General features: G+C 37.3%; 1 protein-coding gene across 2 annotated transcripts in view; it reads left to right on the top strand.

Annotated features, from left to right (window-relative positions):
* MED27 (mediator complex subunit 27) overlaps positions 1 to 21,886 on the top strand; it is a 93,816-nt gene that overhangs the window by 35,459 nt on the left and 36,471 nt on the right. For both annotated transcript variants that reach the window (XM_074923546.1, XM_074923547.1), the window contains exon 3: positions 975 to 1,105. In XM_074923546.1, coding sequence (XP_074779647.1) covers positions 975 to 1,105 — 131 coding nt within the window. The remainder of the gene's footprint in view (positions 1 to 974; positions 1,106 to 21,886) is intronic.

Consider the following 21,886-nt stretch of genomic DNA (forward strand, 5'->3'; position numbering starts at 1 on the left):
TCAGTACCCTGCAGAATTGTTTTACCTAAGACCAGTTTATTTTTTCTGAACACTTGCAAGTGATGTTTTCCTAACTGTAACCTTTTTTTAGATACAGACCACGGGGTTAGAGGTGTTAATGTGTTAAACAGTTGACCTTTTTCAGAACAAATCTTTAGACAATTTAATGAACACATTGATGTGGGGACTGGAATGGTGAAGGAAATTTCATTTGTCTGACACTGAATCCCTCCCTTCAAAAACAGGGAATTAAGAATGTAAATGGAAAGAGTTTAGAGGTGAGCTTGTAACTTGTTGCGCTTCAGGCTGGTTTCCGGACAGACGCAGCACTGTAGCTGTTCTTAAATTTGTGAGCAGTGGGAATGCACTCAAAATCTTGCAGATTCACATTGTGTCCTTCATAAATTTGTCTTTCATTGGCAAGTAAAATAGGTTAGAGGAGAAAGCTACTGAATATGAATCTTTCTGCAATGCTATGGAGATGTGCTCGCAGGTCTTTTAAAGGATAGATTTTTCTTTATGGTGGTAGAGATTTCTTTGCGACTATTTTGTGGTTTTATGTTTAAGAAAAAAAGATGTTATTTCTAAAAAGCTGGTTTATATAGTGAAAGGGTTGCATCTTTCTTTCTCTCATCTTCTTCCAAAAAGTAAGAATGCTTGATCCCTTGAGAGGAGAAGCAGCCTTAACATTTAAAAGTAAGCCCAAGTTTCAGCAGAGTTAACACTTGAGAGGAAGTCTTTGATTCATCGCCTTACTTGCCTTATACAATAATTTCCTTGTAATACCTATTTCACAGCAGAATTTTAAAATATGCTTTTGTTTGTGTCATCCAAGTGATATATATGAAATACCATACATTAATATACTGACTGGCTGTAATTTGAATCAAGTGGTACAGGCAGTAGAGGTCTGACATAGATAGAGTAGTACTGCAGTGGCATGTGTATTAATATATATGGTTTTTATTATCCAGTTGCAGTACCATGCCGGGCTAGCATCTGGCCTTTTGAATCAGCAGTCTTTGAAACGTTCAGCCAACCAGATGGGAGTATCTGCAAAACGCAGACCAAAAGCCCAGCCAACAACTCTTGTCCTGCCTCCTCAGTAAGTAATAGAATATTTTGAAGTTTGCATGGGTGGGATTTTTTTTAAACCTTTTTATTGTAATTTTTTATTCCTTTAAATCATCATAATAGCAACTTGGTGTGATGAATTATTCTTGTTGAATGGGTGGGGTACCCTATGGAAACAATATTTTGTTTCTTATGTCTATTGGAGGCATTGTGACAACAGAAAAGTTTCGAGGATTCATTGTAGCAGGTCATAAAAGTTTTTGCAACACAAGATTGTCATTGAGGAATGATGTTCCCGTGATTAGTATGACTTGGAGCTTCAAGTAGGACTTTTCTGAAGGTCCTAAAAGGCTGAAGCCAAAAAGTCTTTGGTGTGAGTACTTTCTCAACAAATGTCTGTTCTGAGTCCATCTGTTCACCATATGTTAATTTTGCATTGGATCTAAACCTCTTTTACAGGTGACAAGCAATTATGAGGACACTTAGAAACTGTTTGAGGACACAGAGTATCAACACTTTAGGCAGTCTGTGTACTGATGCCAAAACCACAGAGATGTCCACAACTAAGCTTATAAATTAATAAGCTGCTTAAAATATTTAGTTACATATAAGAAAATTATTATGTAGAAAATGAAGCGCTAAGCAATTATTCATTGTACTGAGCATCCTTGTTGTTTGTGGAAACTGCCTGCCTTTTTTCACAGAACAGGAGTCACATCAGTGCTAATAGAAACTTCATAGTTTTAATGCTAAAAGTTGCTGTTCTTATCAGAGTCCACGGGCCTAAGTTGGGGAAGGAATCAAAGGAAGTGTAGAGTTTTTTCCTTATGAAATGATAAAAAAAGAAAAAAACAAAGTCACAGAGCTTTCCCCATGTATATTAACTTTAAAGGGCTGCTAATTCAAGAATCCATAAATGTTCTATTGTTTTACTGATTCATCAGATGAAGAATGGTAAGAAGGGCAGCTCTAGCAGAACTACAGGTTTGAAAACCAGATGTAGGTTCTTTTATATCTGTGAAAGAATAGGGGCATATTGCGACCAACTGGCTAATTAGTTTTCTTCCTTTGTTGGGGCATCAGGTTTATCTGGAGCTTAAAATGGACTTCTCCAAGAAGCCTTTAAATTAGAGTACTGTGATACTAGTCACAGTTTTTATTCAGAGGTCTTAAAATATTTTGTTGTTTTGTTTATTTTTTTTAAATTATGGCTTCTCCATTTACTCGCAGTGTGTATAGTGAGAGGGAAATAGCTAGCTTCTATTTTTGCATAGAAAAGTCTGTACTTAAACAGTTGCAGCTGTATAATTCTTAATATGAAGTATATAATATACCCATTTAAATATTGTATGTCTTTTAATCTGCAGGTGCTTTTTCCTTCAGTGGTGTATTTACCTAGAATTTGCAGATAGAATGAAATTTTAGTGTGGTAACTAAACTTCAGCTGGTAGTTGTATTATGTTTCAGTATTTTGTTAACACTTCCAGCATTATTCACAGGGAAAATATGTTTATGCTGAGCTGGCCCTTTATCTGTTCCTGGTTCCCTCTTCTCTGGCTTCTCTTTGACCTTTCCATATTTATCCCTATTTGCTATCTTGGTGTGTCTTAAGAAGAGAATAATGCTTATATTAAGTTAAATCAAATACCTGTTGAGCTCAATATCATGTCTCCAACACAGGGCAGAGGCAAATTATGAAAAGACTTAAGAAAATAGGCTTATGGAAAGTATTTTAAAAAAAGGTATGGCAAATTGATTTTAATATCTTGATTTTGCTGTAGTTTCATGCAAATAATGATGAATCATGCTGTGATTTTTTTTTTTTTTTCTTTCCATTCTCTATAAAATGCAGCAGAAGAAAACATCCAGGTGCAAAACTACGTATCTCCTTGAAAGGGCATACTGCATACTAATTTTCCCATGGCAATTCAGGGATTTTTTTTTTTTTTTAGCTTTATTGATTAGTCAAGAAAGGGATAACTATTTCTTTGTCGTCTTTTGCTTTGATGTATGCTATTAAAATTAAGGTCAATGACAAGTCTTTGGGCTGATTAACAATGTGCTATGAGTCAAGTATATATTAAATGTTGTTGAGAGCCACTATATTATAGAGCTTTTCTTAAACATAAGTATTTAAACCCAGCTATATGCCAAAATGTCATTTTAGAATAGCAGATCGGAGCAAATAGCAACACTGCGATAATTCTTTTCAGCCGGCAAAGGAATGCGGGAAACACTGTTGCTCAGGAGGTAACAGGTGATAACTTGGACAAAGAATCTTCTAAAAATTGTTTTATTTTTATGAAGATTTTGCATATGGATAGTTTGATATTAAGCATGTCTTCATTTGAGTTAAAGGTAGCATTAGAGAACATGTTACTGATCTATTTATTTATGATCCTGTTCCTCGAAGAGACTGCGTGGGTAACTTCTGCTATTGCACATTACATTCTTAATGTCAGTGGTGCAAGCTGAGCATTTATCTTGCTAATCCATATCTTTGATCTTTACTGCTATGGTGAGACTTTTGTTTTGTTCCACAGACTGAACCGAATGGTGTCTCTTCCCGTAAAGGTGGTGATACAAAACTTGATTCTTGTGCTGTGTCAACTCGTAGTTCACTTGAGCCCTTAGCCTCTCTCCCTGCTCTGCTTTTTTCTTTTCCTTTCCTCTCCAAAATATTTTTTTTAGAAAAAACCAAACAACACAAACCTAAAATCTTCTCAGCTTGTCTTGGAGGCTCAGCCATGTCTTCCTACTTCAGGCTCACAGAAGGAGGCAGAGGAAGGGTTTCACTAATGGCAAAGCCGATGCTTGGTGGGCTCACTCATTGGTCCCTTGCCAGCCTTTGGCCATCTTATGATGTGCTCAGGTTTGGAGGCAAGAAGCTCTAGTTTTTCACCAGTAGATGTCTGAAATAGCAGCAGCGATTCTAAATCAAAAAGGTATTTTTTTAAAATGAAAGGTCTTTGTCCTGTGCAACCATTACCAGGAAAACTTTAATTTTCTCACTGTTTTCATTCTCTGAGGGTTTCTAAGGGTGCCGGATGGTTTTGAGAAGAGGCATTTTGGTATTTGGTTTTGCTTTTCAGTAATGGTTTTCACTGGCTCTGAAAGTGCAGAAAAGAATACTAGATTGATATGCGTCTCACTTGTAGCCAAATGTATCTGTATGAGAAAATGACTAACTGCTGGCTGCTTTCTCTCCCTGCTTAGTCCCTCCTTCTGTCTCCTATTAACAAGACATCTCCCTGTACTTGCTAATAGATGCGTTCCCTCACATGCTTCTCATCTGGCTGCTGGTTCCTTCCTTCTGTTAAAAAATCTCAAAGCAGTGTTTGCTGAAGTGCTGAAAGCTGTCAGCTCCTTCCAAGTGACTAGGAGAGCATATACATGCAACCCTTCTGAAAACCAGGATGGCTTCTTCTGGTTTGAAATAAATAAATAAATACGATAAGAAATTATGGTTCTTAAATGTAGTAAGTGACGCAGCTAATTAATCTCATTTTGCTTGGCACCACATCTCAGAAGCAAATTCACAATTAGGATGTTGTTTCCATGACCTTGCAGGAGCAGAACGTTGTACCCTAAAGAATCTGGGGTGTCTGAGAGCAGTGAGCCCATGGGGTTAGTCCTTGCTGGGCTGCTGGAGCACCCTGCTGAGAGTCCAACAATCTCTGGCGTGTCACTGTGTAGATGGAAGGTGACAGCAGTGAGTGGCTGTGACAGGAGGACGAAGAAAGAAAAGAGGAGGCACGGGATGTTGACTGTATTCTTGCAGTTGTGTGCACTGGCACACACAAGGGGGTCAGTTAGTATTAATGGGAATTTTTAGGGGTCTCAGCTGAAAACCTCGTGACTTTGATAGCTCTGTTGCATGGGGCTTTCTCGGTGCTCCCAGATTAATCATCTGTCTTCTCTGTCTGGAAGGAAATTGCCAGAACAAGAACTTGCTCACCACAAAAGGTACTGAGACTCTTGCCCTTTATGGTGCTTTTTAGGGTCATTTGTTGCGACATTTGTGGGTTTGGGGAAATAAGCACACTATAAACAACAAACAAGTGAAAGTCTGGTTCTTGTTTGACAACTTCAGGCTCAATGGACAGAGAGGCTTGAGTAAAAGAGAGTCCAATTTTTTGTTTTAGGGCTCTTCAGCTTGTCTTGTAAATCTCTTGTGCTCTGATATATGCCCTAACCTGACAGTGAAAACACTGTAATAGATTGAGTAAAAATAGCTGTGAATTTGTACTCTATTGCTAGGAGCAGACCAGCAAAATTACTTTTTTTTTTTTTTTTTTTAAATAAAGGAAAAGACAGTGCTGCCCATGATGTTTTTCTAGATAAATGAGCAACAAAAATCTGTGAAGATAATTTTTCTTTTAGGAGATAATAAGGACTTGAGGACAGAGTGCTGGGCAGAGACTCAGAAGGGACAGGTTGTTTCTGCCACTTGTTCTGGGTGAGATGGAGGAGCTCTCTACACCTCAGAATCCATCGAATTCTTCTTCTAGAGAAGATAGATATATTCAAAAGAAGGCTGTACTTGCTCCATCCTTTGGAGCTGAATTAGCAAAAGATGGTCTTTAATGAGTGGTCTCATTTAAAAGCCTAATTTACTGGCTCACTTGGTATCTGTTCATCTGCATTTGGAAAATAAATTTACAGATATCCCAAACTCTGTATTTACTGTAGCTTGATTTAATACCAGCATAGTCAGAGTGTTCTTCTTTCATAGCATTAGTGGCCTATCAGTTTTAATGAATCTGTCTTAGAAGCAGTATTGTAGGGTTCTATTGTATTTGTTCAAGAGCTTGCTTCAGGGTACCCAAGTTGAATCTTGAGGAAGGAATTTAATTTAAAATAATCAGTGATGTAGTATTCAAAAAAAAAAGTTGCTATTTTTAGCAATACAGTAAAGGGGTGTGTGTGTGTATATATGTATATAAACTATATATCAGTCATCAGATGTGCCAGAATAAATTATTTGGAACTTAACTCCTGTAATTTATCATTTTTTACATTAAGAAAAATTCTGATGAGCCCTTTGCCAAGAGTTTTTGCAGGAAAGGGGTTTTTTTTTCCAGTATTTTATTTTATAAACAGCATCTAATTGCTTCCTAAGGTTCAGGGATTGTCATTATGAAAGAAACACGGATTGTTTTACAAATAATGGCAAATCATGCTTAAGCCAATGTATGTTCACAGGTTTTGTATTTTTTAAGACTGCATGTTTAAACTATCCTTATCTAGTCTGACCTTGCTGTGTGGTAGAGGTCTGAAATCCCAGACAGGGAGAACCAAGAATCCAGTGTACCACTTAAGTGTGACACCTGGTGTATAGGCTGTGGGGAATGTGGTTATTTAACATGCAGGTGTTGTGATTGCAATAATCCCATTCAGTATTATGAGCTGTACCCTAACATTTGGGCCTCTTCTTAGAAGTATTCAAGAATAGAAGAGCAAAACATGTGGCTGTATTTTCCATTTTGAGAAAAGTCATTGAAAGTTTTGTGCAGTTCCCAAATTCTTCTTTCCCCCTACTGGCAAAGCTGCATTAAGTATCAATATTCATTAAATACCACAGAGATGATAATGTAATAAAGCAATAATCCTCAGGCCCATATCTATACTTCTCTCCAGAAGAGTTGAGGTTGAGAATATAATTAAAGATTAAAACTCTGTTTGCGTTCTGGAACATGGAGATATCTTTTTGTACATGATGGGGAATTGTATTAATAAGGAAGAGATCAGTTTCCAATAACTTTCAATACTGGGAGCTCATTTAATATCCCTGTTCATGTTTAAGTTTCTCAAGGTATCCCTTTAGCTTGACTTTAGCAAGACAGTGCAACAGGAACTGTCAAAGAACATGTTGTTGAAATACGTGACCCTTTTGCTCTGCAAATTAATCCCTTTTTATATGAAGAAGAAGGATTAAAAATTAGTTCTTTATAGTGTAAGACAATAATATTTATATGAATAGGTTTAATTACTTTGCAACTATGTGCTGTGTAGATCGAACATCAGTTTTAGTATTTGGATCACATCGTTGTACTGTTTTCTTTTTCTTTTAGTACTTTTAGGTGCTGAACACCTGTTCTGCAGATGTTTTGTGAAGCTGTTTTACTGTAGGTTGCAGTGTATTGCTGTACAGTGAGATTGTGTTTATCCCTAACTGGTGCACTGATTTTAGTGTGTTCAGAGTTTATGTGCACATCTTGCAGGATCTTTTGATGCTCAAGTCTCTTAATATTTCACCTGATTCAACTAAATAGAAATGCTCTTTATAACTTCTATATTGTATTTCATCAGCTTGTTAAATAACTTACTTTCCCTTAAACAATCTTAGCCAATTGGTTCTTTGCTCTTTTTTTTTTTTTTTTTTTCCTGTCCACATGTTTGCTGGTGGTGAATGTGGTCAGTGTTAAATACTTCTTTCTCTTGCTTTTTGTAAGCTCCATAATTCTGCACAGAATGTCCAAAATATTGGCTTTCCTCCTGAAACACTGTTATTCTAACTATCAAAGCTAATCTAGCTAGGTAGAGTACTAGTTCTTTGTAACCTCTGGTAAAAAGGATTGTGCTCATTAAACAGGTGGTTTGGTGAGCATTTGTCCATTCCCTAGAGGAAAATCTATTTCAATTATAAAATCCATGCTGTGCATTTCAGTGGTTAGTATTCCATTCTTTTCTAAATATAGTGGTGGTGGAGGATACTCTTGCATGGTATACATTCCTCTAGAACTTTTCAAAAGAATACAAATAATGTATATGTGTAGTATTTAGTTCCTTTAAAGAAAACTACAGAATAATATGAACCTATTCAGACTGCTGCCTACAACACTGCTTCAGAGAATACTGATGTCCCCAAGTGAATTTTTCAAACCATGCAGAATATAATAGAGAATAATGAACAAACAGGAAACCACTATTTTGACAGCTTTGTTACAGGAAGATAAGTGCTGAGAAATTCAGATCATAATGAATTTTAGCAGCTATTGAAAATATGATAGTTTCAAGATGTTTTAAGACACAGCCATGTTTGGGTTTGTTTTGGATTTTTCTTCAGGTTTCCCTTCTGCCTACCAAGCAGAGATGACAACAGTTGCTTTTAAGCAAGTTATTTTACAGAAATGAGACTGGACCCTGTTAGAGGAGGAGTGCACCTTTCGTTTTAGTTTTAGTGAGACCCTTGGGTACTTTTAGTTTAATTGGTAATACAGTAAGTATTAAAGTTGTATCCTACGGCACAGGAGGAGAAGATACAATTATAATCCTAACTGCTTCATTTTCTTCTCAACAGTGTTTTCCCACCACTGAAAGCTAAGAAGTCTGGTTGTCTGGTTTACTACAAAGTTTGTTACCACCATGGTATTAGAAATTCTGATTGAAGTTACTCTTAAATTCAATGACAACACTTAATAGATGGTTTGGAGATGATCTGGTTCTTTTTAGATTCAGTAGCCAGGACACTCAGATCCCAAAGCTGGGGAAGCATCTGCCATGGCCATGCTTGAACCCATGTTGTATTATGAATTATGAGGGAAAATTCCTAGGTGATAACACATCATTGAACTACCTTGAACTGAATTTTAGTAAGAGAACAGCTGTGCATGTGGGTGTCACATTGTTCTTTCATTTGGATGAAAGATGATTCTAAGCTTTAAAAGAGATTTTTTTGTTGTTGTTTTCCCAGTGGCCCATGTCAACAGCAGTGACAAGTGGTTTGTAGAGCTCACTGGCCGGCTGTTCTCAGGTGCAGAGCAGTGATGGGCCTGCTGTTGCTTTATCCTGTTTTGTCTAGTGTGTTTTGTTTAAATACTGGAGGGAGAAAGCAGTCTGTTATTAAATTTAATAGCAATCTCTCTTTTTAGTTGTGGTATTTACTGTTTAGCAATCAGTATAATTTAACTGGAAAGAAAAAGTCTGAACTACTGTTTTGATTCATGAGGGGCTTTATTAGACAACTCCAACAAGATCAAATCCAGTAATTTACTGGGAATATAACAATGACTATTCATCTTACTGTTTGTAGCCAAAGATACTTCACCAAGCTCTGCTTCAAAAAGGAGAAGGGGGTAATAGTTGAACTCTTAATTTCAGTGCAAGAGGTAAATTTTAAAATAAGGTGCTGTTTTATGTCTCTGCTGTTCACTTGGTTTATATATCAAGTTAAGTTTGGAGCCATACATGTGTTTTGTAACCTGTTTAGATGCCAAAATACGGAAGGCAAGCAGATGTGGTTTTGTTGTTTCGTTGTTTTTTTCATCCCCTTTCTTTCCTTGTTTGGTCTGTGAGACTCTTGAGGTCAGTTGTTTGTCCTTTTCTGGGCTTTATTAAGGATGTATGTGGACCGTTCTGAAGAGTGGACCAACACAAGTTTAATGAGAATCTGAAATCTGCAGAAAAAATGGGATGTGCTTTTAAAGTTTGTAGATGATAAAAATGTACTGTAGCACTCAGTCCTCCAACAGATAGCTGCTGGGATCCACAGCCCACTTCCACATCTCTGACTTCAAAATTTTTCAATGGCATATTGTAATGCAATGTAAATCCAATTGTCTCACACTGCTTGATCACTCCAACAGTATTAAACCAATATTTGGACAATAGGAGAAACCCTCTTACACTGCTACATATTTTGGATTTTCATTTATGTTTATCTCCAATCAGTAGAAGCATTGGAGCCCTAGATAGAGCTGTATGAATTGAGAAGTTGAGTAGGATCTGAACTAGACCCTAACACTGGCAAGAGGGAGCAATTCCGTAATAAACTGTTGTGGGTTTTAGCAGATTTGGTCCCAGTACGTGTGATGTAGGGAGGCACTTCCCTGCTTTCTGCTCTGTGCCCTCCTGCAGTAGCCAGTAGGTGGGTCATAGAGTGGCTTCTGTGGATGCTCACTAAGCGTTGCCAGAGCTCTAGTAGTCACCTGGGTAGACTTCACATTGCTACTACTTGGGTACAACATGACTTTCTGTGTTTTGGTTTCGAGGTGGGGTTTTTTTTGGTAACAGCTGCCATTCTTGGGTCTGGTGATGCTTGGTAACTCAGTACTGAGTCAACACCTTTGCTGTTCTGTGCATCTTCAGAAACATGATTCTTTAAAAAATTTTAATCTTGATCTAATCTCCTAATATGTTGATATATCTGACAGCAGGGGCTTCAGTAATCTTCTTTGTTTCGTTATGCCAGATCAATGTGATTTTTTTGGCTATATTTACATAGTGAATTTCATTTCATTCCATTAAGTACTATACAGCTGCATATTTCCTTACAAAGTAATTACAAAAAAACCAGCAGGCATTGATCAACACAAATTGTCCAAAGGAAAGATTTTGACTAAAACAAAATGTTCCTTATGATATTCATTAACAGGATAATAATTTCTATCCACACAAGTACAAGAGACAAGGATCTTGGACACTGCTTTATCCCTAGTGAATTACTGAAATGTGCATTAGTTGAGTTGTAAAACTTTTAGTGTACTTTACCATGGAGGAAAAATCTGCTTTATTTATTCACTTTGCAGCAAATACTCTCACCAACCACTGTGGAAAGCAAGTGCATGTAATTAAGATTTCATCATTTCTTTACAGCGTATAGAGCTTCACTTACTAGTGTGTTGTGAGCTGTTACAGACTGATAGCCTTAGCTCAAATGTCCTTGTAGTGAACACCTCCGTGAACACATGTCAGGAAGACATTAGCCAGAAGAAGCCTGGACCTGATTGCTGTTGATATTTTGGTGTCATATTTCCCAAACTAATCCCACAAATAGGATTGCTCCGAGTGTGATGTGCAGCCCTGTGTGACTGAGCACAGTGATTTGAAATAATTCCCATCTACTTTGCTGAAGATTAGCTGGAACACTCCATAGTTGGGAAATGAAAAAGCTCTATCTTTTTGGAAACTTTGTGCCCTGGTACTGGCCTTGATCTGCATGTTCATTTTCTGGAGTAGGCACAGATCCGGAGCAGCGTGTAGCCCTTAGTGAGTGTTTGTGTTACTGGGGGTTTTAGCTGAGTTGTAAAAGAGCAAATTTCTGACTCTGTGATGTATGTTTGCCTTAAAGGTAATGTTTGTGTGAGAACCGTGCCATTAAAAGGTGGCAATTAATTAAAAGTTGTTCCACAGTCCCAACCCTTAGTAGATGCCCTTGCAGAATTTAGAGCAGAACACTAATATTACACTGGAGGGAATCCCTGTACTTTCAGTAAAAAGAAAGTTAAGGATGAAGATTTTAATGTGTAATTAAAGACTGCAAATACTAGTTTAACTGCTTGTTTCTGTGTCAGAAAAAGGAACACAAACTACCAGTGGTTGGACTAATTAGTGAAGATCAAGCTAGGTAAGAGAGGAAATTTGTATGAACTTAACGATGATATCAAAGCTTTTGCTAAAGCTGTGATTTTATCATGATTGCTTTAAAGTCCCCCCCCCTTTTTTTTTTTAAAGCTTTACTGTTTGGGGGAGGGGGATTAGAGGCTGCTTTACTGCAGCAGACAATCAATCTGAAAAGAATAAATTAAAACTGCTGCTTGCCAAATTCAGAAACGCATTACAGCAAGTGTTTCCATCTGCATTGGTTGTATATTCCCTTGTCAGAGATGATGAGCAGAAAGAGCAAGGCCATAATAAGGTGGAAGGAGAGGGTCTTTATGTTTCGGTGGCTTTGCACGAATGGCTTTATTGCTTAATTATATTGAATAATGTGATACGATATGAACGTCTTGTGAATGTATTTATTAATTGCTTTATTTCTGTCTCTGTACGTGATTCCAAGAAACCTTCAGCTATTTGAGAGGAAAACTAAACAACTATACTATGAGGGTGGGATGAAAGTGCTTTCCAGTGTGAAACCTGCACTGTTAAGGAGAAGAAAGTTCCAGGTGTATCACGCTAAAAAAATTTTGAGGTGCAAGTTGTACCTGAAAATCAAACGGCAATTAAAGTCCCCTGTAGTTTTGAGTAACTCTACAAAAAGGGAAAGTTTTCCCGAGTAATGAACTGCAGATGGGGATTTACCTGGGGTCTGAAGGGGCTGTTCCCTTCCCTGAGGACCACGGTGGGTGGGTTCTGGCTGTGCTGCAGCACTGCCGGGAGCACCCATCAACCGACCGGGCTGCTTCAGGGTTTGAGGACTGCTAAATGCCCTTCCGAACTAGAAAGGATACAGAACAGAACTGCTTTGCTCTGCTTTCTTTACCTGATGTTAAAAATAGCTGTTATTACTTTTTAATCTCACTTTAGGGCATTCTCTGGGTATTCATGTGTTTACGAGGAACCCCCATGGATGGGTTAAATGAAAAAAGCTGAGTAGCAAATTCCAGCTGATGACTTCATAGAGTTTTTCTCTAAACATAATCTCCATTTGTAATGACTTGAAGTATTTTGATACAATTATTTTGCTAGTCCCAGTTTCCCAACTGCCAGTGGGGAAAAAAAAAAAATGCAACCATTAGAAGTTTTACTGGGTAAAGTGTCATGGTGTTCATCTCCTTATCGATGCTAATGTTGCTTTCATTCCTGATGGTTTAATTTTCAAGGCACTTTATCTTTGCTGTATAGGCTTAGAGTATGGCTGTATAGGTATAGAGTAACACTCTTTGTAATTTCAGTAATGTTACTCAGTAGTCTGTGTATGTCAGTTTGAAAATAAGTATTGATAGCATAATGCACATTTCTAATTAGACATAGGTACAATTGCATCATTATTAATTTATTTTCCTGATATTTTACCTTTGCATAGGTAACATAGGGAGTAAAACACCATAGACAAGGAAGACCTTGTTAACGTTGGCAGACTTAGCTTTGACTTTTTTCTGCATACAGTTTCTTTATTGTTAGTGAGTCATGGCCAGGGGAATTCTGTAGTAATTACTGCAATTTTAGCAACCAAAAGCATCTCCGTGCAGCGATTTTTTTTTTGCATTAAAATGACATTTTTCTTTTGGGTTGCTCAGGATTGTTCTTACAAATTCTCTTTCAGGTAAGAAAGTAAGAGTTTGGCACAGAAATCGTAATAAAGTAGTTAATTGCTTATTTAACCTTTGTATTGAATGAAATAAAGATTACATTCTGTCTGTGATCGTTGTGTTCCATTGTTGCCTATAATACTTTGTTTCTGTCCCTTACAAAACATGATTGCGGAATAGCGTTCGGCTTTTTCATCCTGTATCATGTATGTTCAAAAGCATTTGAAGATACAGAGGTTCCTGAATAAGTTACTGCAGAGCAAATTACTCTTTTGTTGAGTTGCTCTATGCCTTGGTTTCCCCCTGTGAACTACATGAACCGTATCGCCTGGGAACTGTGCAGGAGTGCAGAGAGTGACTCCAGTAATATTTGTACAAACCTGGGATAAGAGGAAGCATTAATTATAAGGCAGATGCTTTCATCTGGGGGAAGAGTCTGGATTTTTGTCTTTTATAGTCAGTTGGTCAAGACCAGTTAATTTTTTACAAAATTCAAAGTCCAGGACTGACACACTGTGAAGAATGAATGACCGTATAATTCCTACTTGCAGGATGTAATAGGAAGCTCTAACTATCCACTGTCGGCATTCATTCTGATAAATGAATGGTGATGTATTATTCTGTATCCTTTGTGTTCTTGCCTTTAGGTGTTCATTTCAGTGATGGAAGACAAAGTGCAGACACATGAAATAATTACACAGCAAGCTTGGCTGGAGCCTGTCAATCTGTGTCAAGCTCCCTAGACTTCTTGAATCTCTAAATTGTTGAGCTCTTTTGCTGATTGTTGCATTCAGTGTTTGGTTCAAATCAAATGTGCTCTAGAAGTGGCAAAAAATACCCTAGTGTTTTGATGTATTTTAAGTCAGAATTTAATATCTGTGTCCAAAATAGCACTATAAAACTGAGATCCCCTCAAGCCAAAACCGAGGCTCTTTTACTTTCTTATTTTACATGCAGAACCTTCTTTCATTTTGGCTTTTGCATTTTGACAGTTGCTCAACAAGGATGATGCTTTTTGCTCATGACAAATTTGCATGTGCCTTGTAGACAGGTCTTATAAAAGAGCCTTTTGTGAAGGACTGAATGACAAATCAAATTTGGGTCTAAATTTGGGGCTAATTAGCTACATGGCAGACTCCTAGTTTGAAGAATCATAGTTGTATCTAATAGTAATTTATTATAAATAATACCTCAGTTTAAACATTTATTGCTTTTTAACTGTTTTTTTTTAATGGTTCAATTTTAAATTTAAGTTAAGAAAAGAAGCTGGTTAGCCAAGTGTTGCTGAGTTGTATTGTTAGCAAGTAACCCATAAAATTGAAAGTTTAGGAAATAATTCCTGGCTGATAATCATTGGTTTGGTGTTTCAGTTACTGAAGTGTGACCTGTCCACTGAGCACACTGAATAGATTCCATAGTTGTAATTTTCCAACTGTTCTCTGTGTTTATTCAGGTACCACCTCTGCTAACCCTCTGCCTCTTGCAGCTTTTTTGTATCTTTTAGTCAAGTAGACATTTATGGAAAAGTCTGCTATGACAATGGGTGCTCCAGACTGTCCACTCTGAATCCCTTTTTGATTTCTAGTTGGAGATTGAATTGAAAGGGACTTCCTGAGGTCATCTAGTCCAGCCTCCCATTCAGAGTCAGTCCCTTGTCACAACTAGATCAGATTAGCTGTGATGTAGCCTAGCTGAATCCTGAGAACCCCCAGGGATGCAAGACTACACTCGTAGCCATTATTAAAGCAGTCCCCCCACTTCTAGAGGTGCAGCTAGTGCTGTTCATGTTCAAACAGGTCTGCTGAAAACCCACATCTTGAAGATAACCCTGTTCTAAAGAGGGCTTGGGGTGGGCTGGCTGCTGGAGGGAGAAACCAGATATTTTTGGAGAAACTACAGTAAGTAGTAATGTAAATTATAGTAACCTGTTTAAAAAAATGCAGTGAGAAGCAGATGAGTTAACTAAAGTGTTGCAAGGAAGAGTCCTTAGGATTTAAAATATTTGTATGACTTTTTAAATCTAATATTTGGCTTTAAAGTAGTTCATATGTTGATGCTTCCATAATCCTTTCTACTTTGAAAGTTGCTCTTCATTTAGACAAAAAGTTACTACTTCAACAACATGATTTTAAGCACAATAGATAAGCAAATATAATGCTATCTAATCGTAGGTATTTCTAAGGAAGTGAAACCAATTTCTTGACATGACAGAGCAATGGTGGCTCTTGTACGCCACTTGTAAAATGAGCTTACTGACAGAAAATGCCAGGCAGAACTATTTTAACATGTGATTATGCTTTTAAAATGAGAATTTATTTTCAGTGCAAAGATAGCAACTTTAACACCACAGACAGAAAATCAATTATAATTTTTGCTAGTACAGCTAAAATATTATCTGCTGCTACTAATTTATTTTTGTTGTTCCACAATTGCTGTCTTCCCTCTGTTTATTAAGTCATCAATGGCGGTGGAAATTCTGATATTGAAGCCTGAATGTTGTAATGTCCTTCTTTCTCTCCTGCTGTGTACTTTTGCATGTCTGCAGTACCATGATTGAATCTTCTGTTTCTATGCTTTTATGTATTTAAGATACTTAATTTTTATTGCATTTTAGGCATCATCCTCCACCAACAAGCTCTTATGTAAGTGAACACCGTTTGCTTTTGCTAATAGTTGCTTTCTTAAAGTATCAGTATATACTGAATCTTAAAATTTGCAAATCTCAAATACCTTCTGCTGAAGTTCTTGTTCACACATCTTAAAATGCTGGTGTAAGCAGGCTACATACAAAACCTGGTTGTTGGATGGTCCTTAGCTTTCGGATTGTTTCAAATATTTCCTTATCTGTTAACTTGTTCTGCTTGGTTGTTTCAGGGAATTTCAAGAAAGAGGGTTTTTCTCTCTCACATAATGTCTGTCCAAATAGTTGACTCATTTGCTTTCAAATCCTAAATAAATAGTTCATTTCCATCTCCTGAGTGTGGAGAACATGATATATTGAGAAGAGTTCAGCTCTGATGTGAGCATAGAGCAGCCTCTCCAGGTGTGTCAGCACTGAGGCAGTGTGGCACGCGAGGATGGGAAGTGCTCCTTGACTGCCCTGTGGTACTGGGAAGTGTATGTACACACGCCTATTTAATGTTTTATGGTTTGGGGGAGTTTCTAAGCCTTTGAAAACAGTAAAATGAGCCCTTTGTTTTGTTTGCCCATATTTTTTTGCTGTTGCTGACTTCTCCCCAGTTGCAGCTTATGAAGAAGTCTGTTTTCCGTATAATGGGTTGGGTTGCAGAAAGGCAGTCAAAGCAGCGAACCTCAGCAGTGCAGCTGAGGATGTAACTGTAACTACATCTGATTTGTTTTCAGTTGAGTTTTCTTTTTCTGCTTTCCCATCTTCATGCTTCCTTTTCAGAGATGTTATGCGATGCTCATCTCATTGGGTCTTTTTCCAAACAGTACCATCAATGGCTAATATTTTTGTCTCCTTTTAAAAATACCTATGAAGTGCTGTTGTGTGTGACATTAGATCAGTGCACGTATGTTTTGTGTTTTGAATCTGCAGAAAACTTGGTGATTGCAGTTAGGCAAAAAGTGAAGAATAATTAAATGATTCAAAAAAAGTCAAATACAGAAATGCACATCAGTGCAGTGAGTAGTGAATGCAAAGCGAGCATGAATGGAGAGATCCCTTGAAACATCTGCAAATTCACCGATGTTTGGAAATAAAACTGCAGGATAATTTTTTGAGTTTGGTAATATTTTTATCTGTTTCTGTAGGGCATCAGCTTCAACTGGTTGGCTCTCATTAGCTACATGTTAGCTAATTAATCATATAATTTGCTGTCATGTTACTAGGTGAACCTGTATCGTAGTAGCAGCATGAATTTGAGATAATGGTTTCCTAATGATCGAAATAGCTGTAACAGCCCTGGCCCTTCTGGTTGACTTGGACTTTCCTCTGGTTGCTTTTAGAAAAACCTTTGATATAAGGTTACTCTTAATGAAACTTCTGTCTGCTAATACAGATAGTTTACAGCTGTATGTATTAATATAGGTGAGTCACATTCTCTTCTTAATACAGTATATTTTTAATTAAAACACCATACTAGAATAACACATTGGTATATATTGTATATGTGTTTGATATCAAACTATTCCGTAGCTTTTACTCTGTGATGAAGTAGAGATTTTTTTTTTTTTAATTTGAATTGAGTGTGGTTTTTTGTTTATGCTCTCATCAGACCTAGGAAAATACAGAGCGCTCTGTTGGGTGGAATACTTCAGAAGATTTGCGTTGGGAGTTTTTAATCAAAAAATAATTGAACTTTTCACAAGATATCTTTAAGCTTGAATACTGTAACTGTGTAATGTAAAAAGCCATCCCAAGAAAAGGAAAAATATAAACAGTAAATTTAAAACAAAAAAAACCCCCAAAAGTAACTTTGCCTTAAAATACACTAACATTTTTCTCCATATTTAAAATGTTATCTGTGTGCAGGGAATGTCTTTACTCAGTGTAAAAATCTAATTAAATTTTCTCATGGTAGTGATTCATAGCTGACCCTCTCTTTATTGGAGCATCTTATTAGAATAATAAACCACTCCCTGCTGAGAGACACTGTCATTGACAGACAGGCGAGACGCTTTGGCTGCTGATTAGAAAAGGTTGATCAGGCTGGTATTGTCTTCAGAGTCTGAAAAAAATCTTCTATTGTTCCTTCTGCAGCAGAAATTTCAAGATGCTGTTTGGCACAGTTCTCCCTTGTGACCATGTACAGTCCCATCCAGTGGTGGATTATTTCATGCCACTCATTCACGTTACAGTGAGCAGTCTTTCTTTTTTCCTTCCTTCCTTTTTTTTTTTTTTTTTTAAATTAAGGACTGTGAATACATAGAGGCTTCCCTTTTTAAATCTGTATCCATTTACTATTAGAAATTATCTAACAATTTGGAATTTCTTTACTTTTCAGTAAGCAACTTGACATTCCTTAAAAGAACTTGCTTTTTTCAAGTTTTGAGCTCCGTATTCATGAATTGGATGCTCAGAATTAGAGAAACGTATCTAGGAGCAAAGCTGGGCAGTGTTAATAACCATGTTTGTATTTACCTAAGGAGATATTCATTCTTTGTTTTTCACTTAGTCAGTTTTCTCTGTTAGTATACTTACATAAACAGAATTGTATTATTTTTTAATAGGCTGAACATTTCTCCCCGATGGCAGCAGATACAGTAGTTCTAAAGGGGTTATTCTACTTTAGATATATTTGGCATGAAAGCTGGTTTATGTTTTATTTTTCAGGGAAGCTATGCAGGTACAAGAATATACTTATGAACACAACAGGATTACTTACCATGGTGGTACTTTGGCTTTAGTCCAGGCTTGAGCTCTGCAAAATACTTTAAACTCTGCTTTGCCTGTTCCATGCAGTGGAGGAACACAGGCAAAGCAGACACTCCAGTGTTTGAAAAGCCACAGTGAACATAAAGCCTGTCTGATCTTCGCTGTGGTCGCGCACTGATCCTTGTGCGTGAAGGGAAATAACATCAGATGAGAGGAAACCTGATTACAAGAGTGGGAAAATGGCCAGAAAGGTGCAGTGAATTTCTGCAGTCACTTTGAGGTGTCTGGACTGTGTTTGGCAAGCCCAGGAGTAACTGCCATGATAAGCCCTTTCCTTTAACCAACTCTGTTGTTTAAAGAGAAAATTTTTTTCAGAGAATTTGCTGAAGTGAATTAGCCCTCCTCCCCCACATTGACTTTCAGTGGAAGCCACGCAATTAATTTCCATGAGCCCTATAAAAAATCCCAACCTAAGAAACAGCTTGTCATGTTGGAGGAAGAAGTGATGAAAGTCTTTTTTTTTTTTTTTTTTTGTTATAAAATAATTTTGAAGGGCCTCCCTCCAAAATGTTTGTACTGAGAGAGTCTTCAGTTTAGAAATGCCTAATTGTACTTGTTATATGCAGTTTTCATCCTGGCGTGTAAAGATGACCTTGAAGGAGTCTTTTGATAAACCTTGGAGTTTGAAATAGATTTTTAATTATTTTTCTTTTTTATCTCTAGTATCACAGATAGATCGAAATACTTGGTCAGAACATAATCCTGAAGAAAAAAAAATCAGGACTAATTATTACATTCCCTCAAGAAAACTTAAAACAGGTGATTGCAAGAGTTGAAATGGGTATTTGGTAAAAGTACCCATTGTGCTGGGCTGTACCAGCGATCATTTGTTACACTATCTCAGCTTTTGGTTTTTTTTCCTTCTCTTTTACTTCCCTCTTAATTATAGAAAAGCAAATTGATCTTAAGTGTCCTTAAAGGCAGATATCAAGTATCCTAAGTACATTTAGATCTAGTGCTATTTAGAGTTGTCTGGTTTTACCACAGTTTATAATTTTAATAAAGCACTAGATCTTGAAGTGGACGCTCCTTTTGAGTGACTGCTGGAAATCTATTGGTGAGCCCTAAAATTTGAGTCTTTAATTCCTAGTTCTATCTATTTCAACATCGTGTTCTGTAAGAATAACATAATTCTAAAGGAAGAAATTAAAAATATAATAAGACATCACTGTGAGGACTTGTATGAAATGACAGAGGCCATATTTTTAGTGCCTTCATGTCCATGGTGGGGTTTTTTTTTGGTTGTGCTTTTTCTCTTGCCTAATTTGCTCCTTCAGGCACTTCTGTTGTTATCTAAGTATGCTTAGATGTTAACGTGGTTACAAGCTTTAGAAATCTACTTGCAAAATACATCAGGAGTTCAGCGCAGATACTAAAGCAATAGGTAGCACTATGTCTTAGCTTGGGTCTGTAGGAATGAAACCATCTTATATAAAAATTGAGTATCCTCATCCCAGTAGCTTGTAGCAGGTCATGAAACATTAGATACGATAGAGCCAATAACTGTACAACACAACACAACCTACATGCATTAAATAATGAAGGCTGAAGCTCTTACATGCATGCTGTTGCCCACATTAGATGTGGATGTGGCAGAGACAATGTTACTGTATTTTAGCTGAAGTTAGAAGAAAAGAGGGCAAGGGATGAGAAATTCCAGTGTGACAAGTTTTCACCATACTGAGCCATTGCAAATTTAAAGAATGTTTTAAAACCATATGATACCGCCTGCAAACCATCAAAGTGTTATTTAACTATGGGACACTTTTTTTTTAAAAAAAAAAAAAAAAAAACCAAACAAACAGAAAATGTCAGGGCTTTGGAAACTTAACTGATACAAACAAAACCTGTCTTATGAAATGGTCTGCTCTGCTCTCCTGTTTTGATATGTTAGCTGTTCTCTGGGGGTTATATCCTTAATCCTCCCATCCTCTGGAATTTCTGTTGCCTTCACAGAGTTCTGGGACTTGATGTGCCTAGCATAAATGATCAGTAAGATCATTCCTTCCAGCAGTGCTTGTTATATGGTCAAGCATAGTGTATAAAGAGGTCTAACTGCACAACATACTATGTCCCCTATTTATCAATCTCTCCACCCAAACGTAAAAATCTTGTTGCTTTTGGTAGGTATAGAATACTTAATAGTATCATGCATCAGGTGTTGCTTTTCATAAAAGGAGGTAAGTCCTGTAATTTCTGCTCTGTTGAGAGAGAGATAAAGCACAAAGAAAGTGAGACGTCTTTGCTCTTGAAGTAATTCTTCAATAGCAGAGCTGAAAATAATGTTATAAAATACTGGATTCTAGCTTTGGAAGGCTGACTTCAGGAATGACAGCGTGGAGTAATGTGCAGTGTCAGCATCCGATCAGTCCACACCATGGGACCATTCCCATCTGCAGGGAGCCCCATTTACTTCTCTTGGGAATCTGGCTGGGCAGGTGGGCTGAAAACCAGCCCAGCCCATCATCTTTTCTAGAAGCAGGACTGAACCTGATGCATTGTTTTGAGACCTTTGTCAAAGCACCGTCTGGCATTCACTGAACATCAGCATGTCACAGTTTAATCCTCTCTCCCTCTCTGCATGACTGACTAGTAAGTGCAGGAGAGGGGTTTTACTTTACAGTGCGGACCCAAGCAACCTCAGATGAACTCTGCTGAACCACAGGTGGTGGAGAGGGGGAGGATTATCCATCTCTGAAATCCTGTGGGAGAGAGCTGTGTGTAGTTTGTGCAAACTTTTTTTTTTTTTTTTTTTTTTTTTTGAAAAGGCCGGCTGGATCTCTTGGCTTGAGTTTCTCCTGAGGACTGTTGGCACAGCTTTACTGTATGGAAACATGTATGTGCATTTGCAGATTTAGGCTAACGGGTGGGGCACAAATTGCTTGACAAGTTAGGAGTAATTCAAGAACCATCTTTGTAAATAAACACTGATGTAATAATTCTGATTCTCATCCAGGCCCCTGAAAATTATGTTAGCATTGGGCTGTGGAGCAACATCTAGTTTCATGAAGAAGTAGAAATATAAACAATACATATGTGCTGTGAAGTATTGCTTCTGAAATTCTATTACTACTGATGCTGCATAGTTAGGGAGGGCTGTTTTTCGTCTCGAGGTATGTATAAAGGAGTTAATGTTTTCCATAAAGCACAGACTAGTAACAGGCTCAGACAAGATCCTGGTGATGACTGTAAAGTAGATGCATGCTTGTTTTGTTAACCAGCTTTCACACAATCTAATATCCATATTCCTCTCTTGATTACTGCTGTGAATTAAAGGCATTTTGAAGAGTGTTCCCCATAAGTACAAAGAAAGCTATTTCAACAATATAATAAAATATCTATGGGAATTTGACTGCAAGGTCTCTATTTGTAACTTAGTTTTCCTTATTAAAATTACGCTTTTTAAGGTGGTGCACTGGAATTCGATACTGCAAACAGA

This window comes from Athene noctua, chromosome 20 (genome assembly GCF_965140245.1).
Source record: "Athene noctua chromosome 20, bAthNoc1.hap1.1, whole genome shotgun sequence".
NCBI classification, from domain to species: Eukaryota; Metazoa; Chordata; class Aves; order Strigiformes; family Strigidae; genus Athene; species Athene noctua.